Consider the following 20,981-nt stretch of genomic DNA (forward strand, 5'->3'; position numbering starts at 1 on the left):
CTGTTCCATTGATCAGTGTATCTGTCATTTTACCAGTACCAGACTGTTTTGACTACCATAGCTGTATAGTGGGTTCTGAGTCAGGTAGTCCAAGTCCTCCTGCTTTATTCTTCTTCAGTAGTGCTTTACTTATCTGGGGCTTCTTCACTTTCCATTAGTTTTTCCATCTCTTTAAAGAATGTTGTTGGTATTTGGATTGGGATTGCATTGTATTTGTAGATTGCTTTGGGTAGAATTGTCATTTTCACAATGTTGAGTCTACCTATCCATGAGCATGGTATGTTTTTCCATTTATGTAGATTTCTTTTGATTTCTTGTAGTAGTGTTGTGTAGTTTTCTTTGTATAGGTCTTTTACATCCCTGGTTAGATTTATTCCTAAGTATTTTATTATTTTAGGGGCTATTATAAGTGGTGTTTTCCTGATTTCCTTTTCATCATTCTCTTTATTGGTGTATAGGAATCCAACTGATTTTTGTATGTTTATCTTGTATCCTGCTACTCTGCTTAATATTTCTGTGAGTTCCAGTAGTTTTTTCATGGAGTCTTTTGGGTGTTCTATGTATAGTATCATATTATCTGCAAATACGGACAGTTTTACTTCTTCATTACCAATTTGGATGCCCTTTATTTCTTTTCTTCCCTTATTGCTCTAGCTAGGACTTCCAGCACAATGTTAAGTAGGAGTGGTGATAAAGGGCATCCATGTCTTGTTCTTGTTCTCAAGGGGACTGTTTTCAGCTTCTCTCCATTAAGAATGATGTTGGCTCTTGGTTCTGTATAGATGCCCTTTATTATGTTGAGGAATTTCCCTTCTACACCGCTTGTACTGAGAGTTTTTATCAAGAATGGGTGTTGGATTTTGTCGAATGCCTTTTCTGCATTGATTGAGATGATTGTGTGATTCTTTCCTTTTATTTATGTGGTGAATTGTGTTGATTGATTTTCTAATGTTTAGCCATCTTTGTATACCTGGTGTGAATCCTACTTGGTTGTGGTGTATTATTTTCTTGATATGATGCTGAATTCTGTTGGCTAGAATTTTGTTGAGAATTTTTGCATCTATATTCATGAGAGATATTGGTCTGTAATTTTCTTTTTTTTGTGGTATTTTTGCCTGGTTTTGGTATCAGGCTTATGCTGGCCTCACAGAATAAATTCAGAAGTATCCCTTCCTTTTCTATGTTCTGAAATAGTTTGAGTAGTACTGGTATAAGCTCTTCTCTGATTGTTTGGTAGAATTCTCCAGTGAAGCCATCTGGGCCAGGGCATTTTTTTTGTTGGGAGTTTTTTTTTTTTTTTTTTTTTTTAAATTACCTTTTCAATCTCTTCTCTTGTTATGGGTCTGTTCAGATTTTCAGCATCACTTTGTGTTAGTTTGGGTAGGTAATGTGTTTCTAGAAATTTATCCATTTCCTCTAGGTTTTCAAATTTGTTAAGAGTATAGTTTTTCATAATACTCTGTTATGATCCTTTTTATTTCAGTTGAGTCTATTGTAATGTCCGCCATTTCATTTTTCGTTTGGGTTATTTGTGTCCTCTCCTGTTTTTCTTTTGTCAGTTTGGCCAGTGGTTTGCCGATTTTGTTGATTCTTTCAAAGAACCAACTTTTGGTTTTGTTGATTCTATTGTTTGTCTATTCTCTATTTCATTTTTTTTTTGCTCTGATCTTAATTATTTCCTTTCTTCTGGTGGCTGTGGGCTTTTTTTGCTGTTCTCTATTTGTTTAAGTTGTATAGCTAATGTTTTGATGTTGTCCCTTTTTTGATGTGTGCGTCCATTGCTATAAATTGTTCTCTGAGCACTGCCTTTGCTATGTCTCAGAGGTTTTGGTATGAAGTGTTTTCATTTCTAATTTGATTCTAGGATTTTTTTTTATTCTATCTTGATTTGTTCTATTACCCAGTGGTTTTTAAGCAAGGTGTTATTCAGTTTCTGTGTATTTGATTTTTTTTCCTTGCTCTTTTTATTATTAATTTCTCCTTTTATGGTGGTGTAAGCAGAAAAGATGCTTTGTATTATCTTAATATTTTGGATTTTGTTGAAGGTTGCTTTGTGGCCTAAGATGTGGTCTATTCTGGGGAACATTCCGTGTACATTGGAGAAGAATGTGTACTTTGCTGCTGTTAGGTGGAGTGTTCTGTATAGGTCTATGAGGCCAAGTTGGTTAATTGTGGCCTTTACATCTTCTGTATGTTTGTTGAGTTTCTTTCTAGATGTTCTGTTCTTTACTGAGAGTAGTGTGTTGAAGTCTCCTGTTATCGTGGAACTGTCAGTTTCTCTTTTCAGTGCTATTACAGTCTGTTTTACGTATTTTGGAGCCCTGTCATTGGATGCGTAGATACTTATGATTATGTCCTCATGGTAGATTGTAGCTTTTAATCATTATATAATGTCCTTCCTTGTCTTTTATGGTGGATTTTGTTTTAAAGTCTATTTTATCTGAGATTGTATTGCCACTACTGCTCTTTATTGGCTGCCTTTTGCTTGATAAATTTTTTTCCATCTTTTGATTTTTAATATATTTATGTCTTTGTTTCTAAGGTATGTCTCTTGTAGATGGCATATTGATGGCTCCTGTTTTTTTTTTAATCCATTCTGTAACTCTGTGTCTCTTTATGAGAACATTTAAGCCATTTATGTTCAGTGTGATTATTGATAGTTGTGAGTTTATTGCTGTCATTTTGTGTTGCTTTTTTTGTGGTTCTGACATTTTCTTTGTTCCTCTTACTCTTCTGTGCTGAGTTCATTTTGTTTGTGGATTGTTTTTTTTTTTGGTTTTTGTGTTTACTGAGACTTTTTTTTTCTTTATTTTGATGAGTGGATTTGTTAAGTTTCTTTATGTTATCTTGAAATGTACCCCTATCTTCCTGAGTTTAAACCAGTCATTTATTACTTGATACTGCCTTGACGACTTCTTCATTAGAAAGTTCTGTGCCTACACTGTTTATTCCCTCTTTTATTGTCCTGACATTGTTGTCATTTACAGATTGATGTCTCTGGTTCCCTGTTGTAAATTTTTTAGTTGTGTTTTATCCTTGAGAGTTCATTACCTAGTATGGTATCTGACACTGTCTTACATCCTAGATTCTGATTGTTGTCTGATGTTGTTGGTTCTGTAACCAAAGGGCTCCCTTTAATAACTCTTATAAGTTTGGTTTTGTTTTTACACCTTTCCGTAATTTCTGTTAACCTGGAAGTGTCCTAATTTTGCCATCATATTTGTGTGAGAGTTTTGCAGGACATATTATTCTTTGTTGGCAGTTTTTTTTTTCTTTCAAGATTTTATATATGTCATCCCATTGCCTTCTTGCCTGCATGGTTTCTGCCAAATAATCATAGCTTAGTCTTGTTGTTTCCCCTTTGTATGTGACTTTTTATTTTTCTCGAGCTGCTCTCAGAATTCTTCCTTTGTCTTTGGTTTTAGTGAGTATGATTATGATATGTCTTGGTGATTTTCTTATGGGGTTTATCGTATATGGCATTCGTTGAGCCTCTTGGATGTTTGGCTTTTTGTCTTTCATAATGTTAGGGAAGTTTTCTGTCAGCAAAACTTCAATGATCCTCACTGTTTTCCATTTTCTTCCCTTGTTCTGGAACTCCGATCACATGCAAATTTTTGCTTTAGATTGTATCTCACATCGTTCTCACGGTTTCTGCATTTTTTTCATTCTTTTCTCTGATTTTTCCTCAAACAGTGGTATCCAAGGATTTGTCCTCAATTTTGCTGATCCTGTTTTCCATTGTTTCACATTTGCTCCATTTCTGAAATCTTGGTGTTTATCTTTTGAATTTCTAATTGCTCTTTTTGTATGATTTCTACTTGGTTATTTTGACTGTTTTTCTATATTATTTTCCTGAATTCTTCTATTGCTTTGTTTTTGTTTTCCCTGATTTTGTCTGTATTTGCTGTGATTTTGTCTATTTTTTCCTTTTTTGTCTGCATTTCCCTTCATCTTTTGGACAATCCTGAATGTTAAGAGTTTTGAATTCCTTATCAGATAGTTCCAGTACCTTTTCTTCTAGCAGAAGGCCATCTGGTGTTTCATTTTGGTCACTGTCTGGAGCCATCCTGTTCTATTTTTTTTAATGTTTTGTTAGTATCTGTTGTCTCTGGGATATTCAGGAATTATTATCTTCATTTATTGATTGTAGATTTGATTGTTTTGTCCTGCTCTTTTGTTTTATTTGGTTATGTCTGGGCAGGCAGGCTGGGCGTGTTTTGTTGCTTGCTTGCTTGTGTGTACAATACTTCTCATGACCTTGTCCAGGTGGGCAGGGCTGATCATTCATCTGTGGTGCAGCAGGGGGGGTCCAGAGAGGATGGCTAGTTTGTGGCGTGAACTGGGGCCAATGGGGTCGGGCTAGGGGCAGTCCAGGGCAAGGTCAGGACTGCAAGGACTGCGTCAGTGCTGCTCGGGGACACAGTGCTCAGTGCACGGTGCAGGTAGGCAGAATGGAAAGGAGAGGATGTGATATACAGACTTAAGTGGATGGGTGAAAGAAGAGAAAGAAGAGTGAGAAACAAAAGCAAAATAAAAAAACCAAAAAGAATAAAATAAGGAAAAACAAAAGTAAATAAAATAGCAGCAGAGTAGGATTTGGTGGGTGGGGATGAGGCAGACCTGGTGAGGCTGTGTGCCAGTAACTCTCTAGCCGAGCGGTGTGGCTCTGCCTAATGAGAAGGTGTGTGGACAGTGCATGAGGCTAGGTTTGCCAGAGAAAGGAAAGGAAAGAGGGGAAAGAGAAAAAACCAATCAAACAACTAACAAACAAAATAAATATATTTAAAAAAGAAAAGTAACAACAACAAAAAATATATATATAGTGGTGGGGAAGTTGGCCATTGGGGGTGGTGGTGAGCTGATATGTGTCTTGCCAGGTGGCAAAGCATGTCCCGTCAGGAAGGGGCGGAGGCAGTGCAGGGCCTAGGTGGGAGGGAGAAGGGGAAAGATAAATAAAAAATATGGCACTGAGGGAGCCACCCTGTGGGGGTGGTGCAGACCTGGAGGCTCTCCAGCTGAATAATATAGCATAGCCCACTAAGAAGGGGGTGGGGGGAAGTACACTGGGCTAGGTGGGTGGGAGAAAGGAAAAGAAGGAAGGGAAAAAGAGAGAAGAAACAACAACCAAAAAAAACCAAAAAACAAAAAATAAATAAAGTGGTGTGAGGAAGCCAGTCGGTGATGGCGGTATGACGCGGGGAGGCCGCGTGCAGTAATTCTCCAGCTGAGGGGTGCAGCATGGCCCCTTGAGAAGGGATGCGGGCAGTGCACAGGGCTGGGTGGGCAGGAGAAAGAGAAGGAAGAAGAGAGAGAGAGAGAGAGAAAACAGAAAAAAGGGAAAAACAAAACAAAGCAAACAAACCAAAAAATCACAGCCTGTCAAGAAGGGGAGGAGATGGGGAATCCTCAATAATTTTTAAGAGTGTTAGGGGATTCTGAGGCCAAAAAATTTGAGAGCCTCTCATCTATGATACCGTTTCAGGTTACTTTTGAAAACAGTAAAAATATTGGTTGTCTTGCTTCCCGAGTCAGAAAACGGGAAGTACTTTTTCCTTACCTCATTCTTCTCAAAAGACCCTGGACTTTGTTGCTGGGAAAATTGAGCCAACTTCTTGTAACTTTTTGTCCCTAATTCACCTATCTTTTGTAATTCTCAACATGGATTCTTACATGATTTTAAAAAAGTTTCCGCAGAGGATTATTTCAGTAGGTACTTTGAAAGAACATCTGTGTGTGGCTCTGCAGAGTGAGACATGTGTGAACTGATTGCTTTCTACATTTAATATTTATGCTTCTAAAAACCAGGCCCACCACCCATCTGTCAGTTTGTCGTACTGTGGTGGCTTGCATGTTGATATGATGCTAGAAGCTATGCCACCAGTATTTCAAATACCAAAAGGGTTACCCATGGTGGACAGGTTTCAGCAGAGCTTCCAGACTAAAACTAGGAAAAAAGGCCTGGTATCCTACTTCTAAAAATTAGCCAATGAAAATTTTATGGATTATAACAGAACATTGCACAGTATAGTGCTAGAAGATGAGCCCCTAGGTTGGAAGGCACTCAAAATAACACTGTGGCTACAACAATGGACTTGAGCATACCAACAGTTTTGAAGATGGCACAGGACCGGGCAACACTTTGTTCTGTTGTACACAGTGTCACCATGAGTTGGAGCCAACTTGACAACAAATAACAACAAAAACCAGGCAACTGTGACAAATGAACCACTATGACCTCTGGAGGCCAGTGCAAGAAGACCCATTTATATTATATCTTTAATGGGATCTTTAAACAGTTAGGAACCATCATAGGTCACTAGTTTTTCAGGTATCTGGTATTTACACCTAGGACTTTGGAAATCATTAAGAATGTTTGAAGAAAAGCTGCTTTTGGTGATAAACATTTATAGGTTTTATAAATGTTTTATCCCCTCTGAACCTTCGGGAAAAATCTGGAAGTCAGTAACCTAACTGATAATGCAAGATTCTGTAGTTATAAAAGGTTTTGAAAATACAGTGGACATTTTTGTTTTAATCTGAGTTTTATTTTCTCTGCCTCAAAATCATCTTAATTTTGTTACCAGATGTTAATCCCTAAGAATGAAAAGTAGGATGGTTTGAAATCCAGTATTCAGTGTAGTATGGGAACTCCTATTCTTGTTTAACCTTTGCTGTCTTCCCTTTGTATCAACTAGTAATTTTCAGATCCTATTAAAATTGTGTCTTTCTTCCATAGGAGAAGAATTAGAATATGAATTTGATGAACAAGGACACAGTACTTGGCTCTGCAGGGTGAGGTATGTTCTTTTCTCATTAATGTTCATTTCTGAAAAAGACCAATTTCGGGCTTAATTTATGGTTATAGACAACAGCTGGAGGAGTAACTTCAGTCTTAATTTTAGACTGTTCTTGATTTTGGGCCTTGGTATTTGAGTAACACATATTATTTGAGGAGAGGAAGGTAAGAGGTGGAAGGAAAATATTTAAAGTTCAACCTTGGCAGGATAGAACAAAATGAATTGAGAGATTGAAAAGCTGGTTCAAAAAACATGATTATCACAACATATTAGTTGTTTTCATGAAAATTTCATGAGAATACAGCTGTGCTGTAATTCTCTCCAAACCAATGTAGGTTACCTGTGGATGATTCAACTGGAAAACAACTGGTAGCTGAGGCCATTCACTCAGGAAAGAAGAAGGAAGCACTGATCCAGTGCTCCCTGGAAGCTTGTCGGATCCTTGATACTTTGGGATTGTTGCGTCAGGAGGCAGGTCAGTATATGGGAATACTTGTTTCCTTAAAAGAGAAAACAAAATTTAACAGAAAATGCAGTAAAACCTCTTTACAGGAGGAAAATGTAAATTGTACAGAATTCTATGAAGTGAAAAGAAAAAACTTTCAATCTCAATACTTTGAGGTAGCCACTGTTTATATTCTCCAGACATTTTCTATGTGTATATAAACATATATGTTAGAACTAAATCCTTTAACAAAAAATAAACACTCATACACAAATGCAGTCATGTTACTCTTCCTCGTCTCTGACCAACTTTTCCACATAAGTATGTATCATGGATATTGGCCCTATCAATCATTGGATTTATTTACCTCTTAAAAAAAAAACAAAAAACCTGGCTATATAATAATTTATTAATTAGACTTATACTCAAAATGAGAAGAAATAGCTGCAAACATTAATTAATAATCAGAACGTTGAATATACAAAATATGAATCTAGGAAAATTGGAAGTTGTCAAAAATGAAATGGAACGCATAAAGATCGATGTCCTAGAAATTAGTGAGCTGAAATGGACAGGTATTGACCACTTTAAATCAGACAATCGTATGGTCTGCTATGCCTGGAATGACAAATTGAAAAAGAGTGGTGTCGCATTCATCATCAAAAAGAATATTTCAAGATCTATTGTGAGGTTCAGCGCTGTCAGTGATAGGATAATATCCATACGCCTACAAGGAAGACCATTTAATATGACTATTATTCAAATTTACACACCAATCACTAATGCCAAAGATGAGGAAATTGAAGATTTTTACCAACGCCTTTGGTCTGAAATTGATCAAACATGCAATCAAGGTCCATTGGTAATGACTGGTGATTGTAATGCAAAAGCTGGAAACAAAGGAGAAGGATCTGTAGTTGGAAAATATGGCCTTGGTGATAGAAACAACGGTGGAGATCTCATGATAGAATTTTGTAAGACCAACGACTTATCCATTACAAATACCTTTTTTGAGCAACATAAACAGCGACTGTACATGTGGACCTCACTGGATGGAATACACAGGAATCAAATAGACTACATCTGTGGAAAGAGATAATAGAGAAGCTCAATATCATCAGTTAGAACAAGGCCACGGGCGCACTGCAGAATAGACCATCAATTGCTCATACATAAATTCAAGTTGAGGCTGAAGAAAATTAAAGGAAGTTCACAAGAACCAAAATATGGCCTTGAATATATCCCACCTGAATTTGGATACCATGTCAAGAATAGATTTGATACATTAAACACTAATAACAGCAGACTAGACGAGTTGTGGGATGACATCAAGGACATCATACATGAAAAAAGCAAAAGGTCATTAAAAAGACAGGAAAGAAAGCAAAGACCAAAATGGATATCAGAAGAGACTCTGAACCTTGCTTCCAAAGTAGAGTAGCTAAAGCAAATGGAAGAAATGAAATGAAAGTAAAAGAGCTGAACAAAAGATTTCAAAGGGCAGCTCGAGAAGACAGAGTAAAGTATTATAATCAGATGTGCAAAGACCTTGAAATAGGAAGACCAAGAGAAGAACATGCTCGGCATTTCTCAAGCGGAAAGATCTAAAGAAAAAAGTCAAGCCTTGAGTTCAGTTTTGAAGGATTCTGTGGGCAAAATATTGAATGACACAGGAAACATCAAAAGAAGATGGAAGGAATACATAGAGTCACTGTACCAAACAGAATTGGTCGATGTTCAACCATTTCAGGAGGTAGCATATGGTCAAGAACCAGTAATATTGAAGGAAGAAGTCCAAGCTGCACTGAAGGCATTGGTGAAAAATAAGCCTTCAGAAATTGATAGAATACCAATTGAGATGTTTCAACAAACAGATACAGTGCTGGAGTTGCTCACTCGTATATGCCAATAAATTTGGAAGACAGCTACCTGAACCACCTACTGGAAGAAATCCATATTTGTGCCCATTCCAAAGAGAGGTGATCCAACAGAATATGGAAATTACTGAACACTACCATTAATATACATGCAAGTAAAATTTTGCTGAAGATAGTTAAAAAATGGTTGCAGCAGTACATCGACAGGGAACTCCCAGAAATTCAAGCCAGATTCAGAAGAGGACATGGAACAAGGGATATCCTTGCTGGTATCAGTTGGATCTTGGTTGAAAGCAGAAAAATATTTACCTGTGTTTTATTGACTACACAAAGGCATTAAACTGTGTGGATCATAACAAATTGTGGATAACACTGCAAAGAATGGGAATTCCAGAGCACTTAATAGTGCTCATGAGGAACCTGTACATAGATCAAGAGGCAGTCATTCTAACAGAACAAGGGGATGCTGCATGGTTTAAAATCAGGAAAGATGTGCATCAGGGTTGTGTTCTTTCACTATATTTAGTCTGTATGCTGAGCAAATAGTCCGAGATGCTGGACTATATGAAGAAGGACAGGGCATCAGGATTGGAGGAAGACAACATTAACCTTCAATATGCAGATGATACAACTTTGTTTGCTGAAAGTAAAGAGAACTTGAAGCACTTACTGATTAAGATCAAAGACTGCAACCTTCAGTATGGATTACACCTCTGCATAAAGAAGACAATAATCCTCAGAACTGGACTAATAAGCAACATCATGATAAAAGGAGAAAATATTGAAGTTGTCAAGGATTTCATTTTACTTGGATCCATAATCAACACCCATGGAAGCAGCAGTCAGGAAATCAAACGATGTATTGCATCAGGCAAATCTGCAAAAAACCTCTTTAAAGTATTGAAAAGCAAAGATGTCACTTTGAGGACTAAGATACACCTGACTGAAGCCATGGTATTTTCAGTTGCCTCATATGCATGCAAAGACTGGACTATGAATAAGGAAGACCGAAGAAGAATTGATGCCTTTGAATTACGGCGTTGGCCAGGAATATTGAAAATACCACGGACTGCCAGAAGAACGAATAAATCTGTCTTGGAAAAAGTACAGCCAGAGTGCTCCTTGGAAGTGAGGATGGTGAGACTTTGTCTCACGTACTTTGGACATGTTATTAGTAGGGACCAGTCCCTGGAGAAGGACATCAAGCTTGGTGAAGTAGAGGGTCAGCGAAAAAGAGAAAGACCCTCAATGAGATGGATTGACACAGTGGCTGCCCCAGTGGGCTCAAACACAGCAATGATTGTGAGGATGGTGCACGAACTGACAGTGTTTAATTCTGTTGTACATAGGGTTGGTATGAATTGGAACTGACTCGATGGCACTTAACTACAACAAGAACATATTATATTATATCTTTATTCATTCTAAAATTAATTTTTATTTTTGCAAAGTAACTTATGTATAGTTTAAAATGACCAAAAACAAAAATCACCTCGTTCAGTTACATCTTTAGGCATTTCCAAATACTCATATTTCTAAAAAGGAAGAATATGCTGTTATATTTCAAGTCATTAACTTTAGATATTATCTATTGACTCATTAAATTGGTACTTACCATTTACATTATTATGTTATCAAATATTAGTCACAGTTGAGCAGTTTTATTTCTTTTTTTTTGTCCTAAATAACTGTTATTTTTGTGTATATTTGGTTTTCTTTGTACCTCTTGCTCATTCTTCCCCACCTTTCAATAGCCTGTCAGTATGTTTCTCTACATGGTCAATCACATCAAATAATTTATCAGGTCCAATTTTTTTTTAGACATTTCCCCTGGAGAACACTGTTCTTCTTCCTTTAGAGCCTGTTGCTTTCTAGACATGCTGCAGAACTGTCATCCTGGGACTTAACTTTGCTGTCACTCTTGATATTTCCTTTGCTTTTCTCCTGGGTTGGATTTTCTGTTTCTTGATTCTTATATTCTCATATTTCTTACCTTATTCTGTTGTTTTGGTGGAGCACATCCTTCTATAGTTTTAACAGACTTAAAAGGTGGTATAAGAGTAGAGGACATGGGTGATGGTAGTCTTCAGTGGATTTCCCTTTGTTCTTAAGGTTCTTGAAACTTAGCTATGATGTAGCTTGCTGTGGAGCTATTCCTATCCATTTTTTCTGGGTATTTGTTGAGTCCTTTGATCTAGAAACTCCTGGCAATTGTACTCATGCAGTTATGTCATTGATTATGTCATTCCTCTGTTTTCTTTGTTCCCTTTAGAATTTTATTATTAAGATATCAGACCTCTTGGACTTAATCATATAAGTTTCTTATCTTTTTTTTCCCCTCTTTTTATCTCTGTGTCTTTTTGCTCTTTCTGGGAGATTTTTGCAACTTTATTTTTCAGGTTCTTTATTTTGCTATCAAAGTTTTATTTTCTAAGAGCTCTTTTTAGTTTTCTTGAATATTCCTTTTTAAAAAATGATATCCCATTATTTCACAAATTGCAAATATATCCTCTCGTCTCTTTGCTAATCTGTTTTCTCCAGGTTGCCTTTTTCTTTTTGTTTGGTCTTTTTGTTAGAGGTTTTTCTCAGGTATCATTTAATCTTTGGTTGTAGATTCTTATTTGGAGACTAAAAGCTTATTGACAGCTTGGAGTACGTAAAAAACCAAAAACCAATCAGTTGCCATGGAGTCGATTCCAATTCATAGTGACCTTATAGGTCAGAGTAGAACTGCCCCATAGTGTTTCCAAGGAGCGCCTGGTGGATTTTAACTGCTGACCTTTTGGTTAGCAGCTGTAGCTCTTAACTAGTTCTGACACCAACCGTCCCTCCCATGACACTCTCTACTTCTCTGCTATGTTTGATAATTCATTTCAGTGGTCACACAGAACTCACAGACAATACTCACGATTATGGGGTTTATTAGGGAAGTAACAGGTTACAGTTTCGGTTCAGGAACACTCAGGATACAGGTCTTCTATCAGTACAGCCTCTTCCCAGCCATCCTTGCAGGCTCGCCTCTCTGGCCCCTAGCCTCTACCCTGCTCAGGCAAGTGTTAAAAAACAAACAAAAAAAGTGCCCTTTTAGCCCCTGCCAATAAGTCCCCAAAGGCACTCTTGGCACTCAGCTTTCTTGCTCTGTGGGTGGGGAAGCCTGCTGCATGATCTCCTGCTGGTCTGTCCTGCCACTACTTCTTGCCATCTTCAGGGTTACAGCTCTCTCTAGGTCTCCTGGTTCCAGGAGCTTCTCAGCCAGGCATCTAGGCTCCAGAGGACACACTCTCTGCTCCTGGCTGTTCTTCCTTGGTGGTGGTGGGATCCACTCTTTTCCACCTCTGGGGTGGCTCATTTCAAGTCCAGCAGTATGGCAAAACTGACCAGTCCCCTTGGTGGGCCACGATTATCTTATTTGCACAGTTCAATCCAATCAATTGGGTGGAAGTTACAAGACTATGGCTAGAAAGGCCACACAAAATCGATCAATTGCACTGCAACAACCTATTTTTAGAATAAAGTATCCATGCCCTAACTGTACTAGTCAACCCACAGTCCAAAGACTTTGTGTTTTACCCTTTCTAGACATTAACCTCTGAATTTCTACTGTGGCTGGGAAGGAGGTGAGTAGACAGGGGAGAGGATCTGCTTCTCAATCAGCTTTTACTAAGTCCTCCTTATTTTAGCACTTCTATTCATTCTGCAGTGTAGTCAGATTGGTTCTCATCTTTCCCCACTGTTGGTTTCGGATTCATCATTTTTTCGTTCCTGTTAAGGTAGGTTCCACTAGTCTGTCTGCTTTCTAACTTCTAAAAATTTGGTGGAGTTCTCTTTCTTTGTGAATTAGTGTCTTTAAAAAAAAAAAAAGAAAAAAACTCTTTACTAACGTGGGGTTTGGGGAGGAAGTAAATTAGGTATACACGTTCAGCGTACCATCCTATCCTGGGAATTGTCAGACTTGAATTAATAAGTACTATTTTGGTTGCCAATAATAAAAACTCAACTCAAACTAGGGAAAGGTTATTGGCTGTCTGTGCTCTGAAGAGTAGCTCACAGGATTGAAGGAAGAACTGCATGAATCAGGACCTCAAGTTGTGGAACTAGAACTCATTACTACCAGACCAGAACTCAGTATCACCAGAATACATTCAAGCCATGTGTGTGTGTGTGTGTGTGTGTTGGTGTGTGTGTGTGTGTGTGTTGGTGTCTGTATCATGAATACGTGGGGCAGATTCATACCTCATGCAGAAAAGCTGGCTGCTCGCAGCCCTGGATTTGTATCCTCCCACTTTAATGACCTAATTGGAAAGAGAGCCTCTTTTTCCCTATATCTAAATAGAATTATCACAGGGCACTTTATTCGCATGCCTACCCCTGAACCAGATAGAATGGTGCAGGAGTTTTCTAGAGGAAAGAGGGTGCTTTTACCAGAACAAGGGGAGTAGGATGGTGTAGGGTAGACAAAAAAGTAATAAAAACCACAGTCCCTTATTGATTGACTTTCCAGATTTTCACTGTTAGAAACAATGTTGCATTGATATCTATAGGATGAATTCCTAGAAGTGAAATTATTGCATGGTTGCATTTTTAATTTTGACAGATGTTGTAAGGTTGACCTTCAAAAAGGTTATATCAGTGCACGTTCCCACCAGCCATTTGAGTCCATTTTCTCTTACCGTTGCCAAACTGAGCATTATTAATCTTTTTACTTTATTTATTTATGTTCTTAGTTGGGTAGGTGAGAAGTGGTATTTCATTGTTTTAATTTGTATTTCTTTAATCACTAGAACAATTAACATTATTCTTTTTCAGATTTCGTTTTGAATTATTGGCATTTTTGTCAGTTATCTTTTTTTCTCATTGATTTTTTAAGAGCCTTTTGTTCATTAAATAAATTCGCTCTTTTTTTAACTTGTAATTTGGCAGTTTCTTGAATCATCTCCTTAAATAATTGATGGTAATTCTTTTATCTGCTTGCCTACCTGCATTCTTTCTTTTTTAAAGAATCTGATCGCATTATCATTTATTTTATCCACCTCTAGTATCTCGGAAGAGGAAAGCCAAGAACTGGGAGGATGAAGACTTTTATGACAGTGATGATGACACATTCCTTGATCGGACTGGCCTGGTAGAGAAGAAGCGTCTGAACCGAATGAAGAAGGCTGGAAAGATTGATGAGAAACCAGAGACCTTTGAATCATTGGTAAGGTTTATTTACAGAAGTAGTTGTGGTAGTTTAATCTTTTTATAAAATAATGCATTATTTAAATCTGTTTTATGATAATTAGAATTTTAAAAAAGCAGTGGCATTGAAATCTGGGACTGAATTACAACTTTATGTGATCTTAAATTCGGTGGTAAAAAAACAGCTAATCTTATCCAACTTGTTGGATAAAATTTGGCTTGCTGCTAAAGATTTTCCTTTAGATTAATGTTGATTCATTAATGAACATTCTATAGACATGATGTTATGCCAAAAAAAAAGAAAGGAAAAATTTACAAATTGGGGCAGTCTGAGGTCAAATTGACCTCAGGCTTCTGGTAGTCAAGGGGAGTCAAAAGAATTTTGAGGCATATAGTGTGGTAATAGTCTTAAACTTTTGAATTTATCATAAGTTGGCATATGTTTACATTATATTTAGTACTCAGAAAACATACCCAACATCTGTCCTTTTGATTCATCAGTGAAAAATGCCTTGAGCTCTTTCTTTTGAGTAAAATAATGTCTGAGTTCTATGCATTCATTCCATTTAATTCTGAATTCAGAAGTTCACTTAGAATTAAATAAACAAAAAGTGTTAACTTCTTAAGGAGCAGAATTAATTGGACTTCTGAATTAATCCTCTAAAACTGGTGAAACAGTAGTGAAAATAAGAGAAGGAAGATAAAACTATCATATTCTGTAAGAAGAAAAATATGTGCTGACCCTGTTGATTTGGGCATTACAGGTTGCAAAGTTAAATGATGCTGAAAGAGAACTCAATGAAATTTCTGAAAGGCTGAAAGCCTCAAGCAAAGGTAAGACAGTGATACAGTCAACAAATGCTTATTGAGCACCTACCATGTATAGTGCATTATGCTGGGGCTACACTGGTTAAAAAGATCATACAGAATGTGGAGCCAACGAACTCTTTCTAAGAGTCATGGCGTTTTAGAGCTAGACAGAACTTTCTAAATCATTTGGTTCAACCTCTGTAATAGATGAGGGAAATGAAGCCCATTGAGGAGAAGTGACTTCCCAAGATCTCCCAGCTATAGCCTGTTTCCTTATTCTCAATATCAGTGAGGTCCTCTGTCCAGCTCTGTTAGTGACCTTTGGGTAATTTAAAAATATGTGGTAATGTCTTTTTAAACGTGTATTATCCCTTTCTTGGGCAGGTCTGTCAGAGTCACCGTCTCAGGATTCTTTAGATGCATTCATGTCAGAAATGAAATCAGGGAGTGCATTAGATGGTGTGTCCCGGAAAAAACTTCACTTGAGAACCTTTGAACTGAGGAAAGAACAGCAAAGACTTAAAGGGTTGATAAAAATTGTAAAGCCAGCAGAGATTCCAGAACTAAAAAAGTAAGTAAGTCATAAGTTCTGTTTGGAATTTTAAATAAGCCTAAGTTAGCATAGATAACATTTTTTTTATTGTTGTAAAAATATTTATAAAATGTTTACCAATTTAATGTTTTTAATGTACAGCTTAATGACATCAGTTACATTAATCATGTTGTACAGTCATCACCAATATCTGTTGCCAAATTTCTCATCATCATAAACAGAAACTTAGTCTTTCTAAACAGTGACCCCTCTTCCTCCTCCCTCCTGCCCCTGGTAACCGATAATAATCTTTGGTCTCTATATATTTGCCTATTCTAGATATTTCATATGAGTGAGATCATATAATATTTGTCTTTTTGTGATTGACTTCACTCAGCATATTGTTTTCAAGGTTCATCCATGCTGTAGCATGTATCAGGACTTCATTTGCATAGATAACATTTTGAATTATATCTTAGATACGGAAAAAAAAACCCACCAAACTTGTTGCCGTTGAGTCAGTTCTGACTCATGCCGACCCTATGTGTTACAGAGTAGAACTGTTCCGTAGGGTTTTCTTGCCTGTAATCTTTATGGAAGTACATTGCCAGGCCTTTCTTTTGCAGAGCCGCTGGGTTGGCTTGAACTGCCAACCTTTAGGTTAGCAGCTGATTGCAAACTGCTTGCACCACTTGGGGACCTTTATCTTAGATAATCATTCTATAATAGAAATGTAATTGAAGAAACCCTTTAAAGTACAGAAGGCAGTGGTTTCATAGATTAACTAAAAATCCATTTCATTTGTGAAATACAGACTGCTAGAGGATTTTTAGAGAAAATTTTATTGACTCTTGGCTCACTGGAAGACTCTGAAGTTTTTACTTTACCTTTTAGTACAGAGTAAACTTCTTTAAAAAGCCATGTGCAGAACAGACTGAATTCCCTAATATGTGAAGACTACTTGTGAATGAGAAATAGTAGACAACTAACCACCCTAGAGAAAAATAGGCAAAGAATATTGACTGACAGGCCACAGGTAAAAAAATACAAATAACTATTAACTATATAAAAAGATGCTCGAACTCACTCATTTTAAGACAAATACATATAACTACAATGTAATACTGTTTCTTAATCTATGGAATTGGCAAAGTTTCCTAAGTGTAATGATACACTATGCTGGTAAAGCTATGATGAAAAGACACTTTTCTTATATTGCTCTTGGAGGAACAAATTAGTACAGTACCTGTGGAGGACAAATTGGCAGTATCTACTTTTAAATGCACATGGCCTTTGATCTAACTTAGGAATTTATCCTACATATATACTCATATTCTTAGGAAATGATAAATATAGATTTCAACGTTTTTTGTAATAGTAAAATATTAGAAACCAGCTAAAAGTTTATCAAAAGGGAAGGGCTAAATAAATATAGATATACAGTAGAACATCATGTAGCTATCAAAAGGAATGAGGCAACTATTATATGTGCTATATGGAAATATTTCCAAGATACATTAAGTAGCAGTGGCAAGCTACAGAACAATTGTGTAGAATAAGCACTGTCAGTGTGAAAAATGGTGATGGGGTAAGGACATATAGCTAGGTCACTGTATGTGCATAAGATGTGTTTAAGTCAGGCTCCCCCAAAACAGACCCTGAGACAGGGATTCTTCTACAAGGATTTATTGAAGGAATGCTCTCAGGAGAAACCTGTAAGGGAGTGAGGGAAGCATGATGGGGGAGAGGAAGAGTTGGATGGCACAGCAGTTCTTCTGAGAAAGGGGCAGGTGTGAGCCTGTAGCAGGCAACATCTGCAGCAGAACAGTGCAGATATTGAACACTGCCATCATTGCAGGGAGTTCTATCGGATGGTGCTGCTTCAGATTGTCAGTAAGCATTATTAGTGTCCCCCTCGCCCATGTAACTTGATACTGGGGGCATTACATAGAAGAGTAACTGGATATTGAGAAGTATCTCCTCTTACATAGGTATAGAGATGAAGTAATATTTCTGGAGCCCTTGATCATCTATATAGAAAATTTATCCCCAAGTTACTAGTAGGTTTGTTCAAAGATTTGTGTGTAGTTTAGACATTTAATACAGTGATTCCTGTTGTTGTTATTGTTGTTAGGTGTCGTAGAGTCATTTTCTACTCATAGCAATCCCATGTGACAGAGTAGAACTGCCCCATAGTCTTTTCATGGCTATTTTTACAGAAGCAGATTGCCAGGTATTTCTCCCACAGAGCTGTTGGGTGAGTTTGAACCACCAACCTTGTGATTAACAGCCGAGTTCTTAAATGTTTGTTCCACCAGGGCTCCTTACACTGATTCATAGATCAGCCTGTAAAAGTTAATTTGACCCAGATGATATTTGAATTTTCTTACTGATAGTGAAGAGGTAGGTTAGTACTAGAGTTAGACTTCCTGGGTTTAATTCTCGGCTCTATCTGTTACTTTTTGGGCAAGTTATGTTATTTCTTTGATCCTTGCTTTCCTCATCTGTAAATTGGAGATAATGATGTTGCAAAGATTGAATGAATAGCACTTAACAAAGTGCTGGCATAGATGTATTATTGTTGTCATCACTCTTATAATTTGTACTATTTTTGTTGTTACTAGCAACTATTTGTAACACTGATTTTATAGACAGAAGGTAAAAACTCAGAAAGCATTGTCTAGGGTGGACAAATTAGCAGTAAGTTTTAATTCCAACTCTAGTCTTTTAACTTGATAAATCAGCCCCTCTAGGGTGTTCTGAGCTGGAAGACCCACATCAGGCTCCCCTCCTGCTGTCAGTCTGGTGTATGCCTTCTCCCTCCCCTTCCCACTTGAGAGTCGGGTCTTCAGGGTGGGGCAGGGCAACCACTTTCTTGTCGCACTTCTTTTGAGTTAGGAGTGCCTGTACTGTCCTGATACACTAGACTGCAGGGCTGCCCTGAGGTGGATGTGAAGAAAGCATAGGGCCATCTTCCCTGGTCTGCCATGGCCATTCTCCTGCTGTCTTCTCATTGTCGCCTTGCCCACGCTCTGAGGGTCTTGTCAGCACACCTGCCCTCTCTTTTGTTTTCGCTCTTCTCCGCTGCTCACCCTCTTTTCTAATTTCTACTGTCCCTTCTTTTTGCTCTTTATCAGCTTTGCCATGGTGAGCTTAGCTTTTATAGCTACAGTAAAACCTGCAAAAGCCGGAAACTATGTAAGGTGGAAACCTGTCAGAAAAGAAAAATTCAAATTATTTTCCACTAAATAGAGAGCAATAGAAAAGTAGTGACTGCACCCTGTGAAAGGTGAAAAACTTGTAAGACCCGGAAAAACAAAGCAGTCCCATCGAGTTCCAGCTCTCACAGGTTTCACTGTGTCTCCAGAGAGAATGCTGACAAGCTCACTGGTTGCAGGGTCTCTCACTTTGTCTTTGTTGTTACTCATCACACAGGGTGTCCTCTCCACCTCCCCCATACACACACGCTTGTTAATTTCTGTGCTTAGCATTGTTGTGCATGGCTGTGATGAGTGTGAAGCACCACAGACAAGTGAGGCACTGTGAGCCTCTGCAAAGGTGGGAAATAGGGCTTGACACCGTGGGTTCACCTCCCACTGCTTAGAGGGAAGGGGGTCCTGCGTATGTATTCTCCTCCGCCAGTGACCTTTGTACTGTAGTCATCATTTTACGAATGCTAAGTTTTATAGTATGTTTCAAATTACTAGACTAAGGTAGCAGCTTTATCTTGCCCTTAATAGCTCTGTGTCTGACAATTGATGATGTCGTATTCATTCAGACTTTGCTGGGTGCGTACCTCATTCTTACTGTTGTTCACTTAGACATTGATTTTGTGATAATTTTTGTTTTTCCAAAAGTTTCTTTGTCAGTGTCATGGTATTTTTAGATATAACCTTGGACTCACTGAAATAAATATGCATAATTACTCTTTCTTCCTAGGACCGAAAATCAGACCACAGATTCAGAAAACAAAGCTAAAAAGCTTACATTGCCTCTCTTTGGTGCCATGAAAGGGGGAAGCAAATTTAAACTAAAAACTGGAGCAGTAGGGGTAAGTTGTGGGTCAGAATGCTAAACTTTTAGCTCTTGAGTTATCCGGGGGCTGTTTTTTGTCTCTTTCTTTTGAAAGTGCAAACGGTTTATTCCGTCGTCATGTGAATAAGGGCTGTGGGATTTGGTGTGATCACATCTCAAGGGTTTGGTTTTTGGATTCTTCTGTTCATCTAAGGGTTATCAAGAATTGGTGAATCAGGGGGACCTCATACCATCAAGAAAGTAGTGCCGGGAGCAGAGCGCGTCCTTTGGACCGGGGTCCTTGCGCACAGAAGCTTCTAGTCCAGGGAGCACTGAAGAGAAGAAGGCTGAGAGGAAAAAGCCTTCCCCTGGAGCTGACACCCTGAATTTGGACTTTTAGCCTACTTTGACTGTGAGGAAATAAACTTCTCTTTGTTAAAACCATCCACTTGTGGTATTTCTGTTATGGCAGCATTAGATGACTAGGAAGTGGGGTGCTGCTCTAACAGATAGCTAAAATGTGGAAGTGGTTTTAAAACTGAATGGATAGACATGCGGCAGTGAAAGAGGACCAGCAGCGGCAGAGAACCTACAGCGGCAGAGAAGCAGCAGCAGCAGAAAACCAACAGCAGCAGAACCAGGAGACCAGTGAAAGACGGCGCTGGAGCCGACCCACGGAGCGAGAGAGCTGAATGCCTGTGAGCAGGAGGCTTTCTGGCGGAGTGGGGTGCCTCTGGGCACTTACTGGTGGAGCTAGGCTTGCCGACCCACGGAGCGAGAGAGCCGAGTGTCTGTGTGCAGGAGGCTTTCTGGTGAAGTGGGGTGCCTCCGGGCACTTATACCGGTGGAGCTACTGAGCTTTGGAACACTTGCCCCAGCAGGGCAGATGCGGGCGTGAGGCCTGAGGGCTGAGAGGCCACAGGAAGCAGAAGCTGAAGAGCCAAGGGACACAAGAAGCCGAGCTGCTTCAGTCTCAAAAGGTATGGCCGTGACCTCAGGGGTTTCAAAGGGTAGAGCCATGGCCTCTGGTGTTTCTAAGGGTGGAGTTGTCACTCAGATGGACTAGGAGAATGGTGTGCCTAAAGCCAAGGAAACAGAGTTGCTGTCCCAGTGGGCCTGGAAGGTGGAGCTGAAGCCCAGGGTGGAGGAGCCTCCACTCAAAATCAAGAGACTGTGGCCAATACCTAGAGTCTGGAGGGCAGGGCCATTGTGTAAATTGTCTTAGAGAAAAGATGATTATTTTCAAAGCCTTGAGGGCTAATGTAATGTGTTCTGCTAACTTGCTTGGTGCCTGTTATGCCTTCTTTCCCTGCAATTTCTCCCAT

The 20,981-nt window shown here is 38.5% G+C and overlaps 1 protein-coding gene across 1 annotated transcript in view; it reads left to right on the plus strand.

The window, feature by feature from the left end:
- SLC4A1AP (solute carrier family 4 member 1 adaptor protein) overlaps window positions 1-20,981 on the plus strand; it is a 37,693-nt gene that overhangs the window by 8,651 nt on the left and 8,061 nt on the right. The window contains exons 4-9 of the mRNA XM_004377637.2: window positions 6,740-6,800; window positions 7,136-7,275; window positions 14,159-14,319; window positions 15,065-15,134; window positions 15,495-15,681; window positions 19,582-19,693. Coding sequence (XP_004377694.1) covers window positions 6,740-6,800; window positions 7,136-7,275; window positions 14,159-14,319; window positions 15,065-15,134; window positions 15,495-15,681; window positions 19,582-19,693 — 731 coding nt within the window. The remainder of the gene's footprint in view (window positions 1-6,739; window positions 6,801-7,135; window positions 7,276-14,158; window positions 14,320-15,064; window positions 15,135-15,494; window positions 15,682-19,581; window positions 19,694-20,981) is intronic.

This window comes from Trichechus manatus, unplaced genomic scaffold, assembly GCF_000243295.1.
Source record: "Trichechus manatus latirostris isolate Lorelei unplaced genomic scaffold, TriManLat1.0 scaffold00052, whole genome shotgun sequence".
Taxonomy (NCBI): Eukaryota; Metazoa; Chordata; class Mammalia; order Sirenia; family Trichechidae; genus Trichechus; species Trichechus manatus.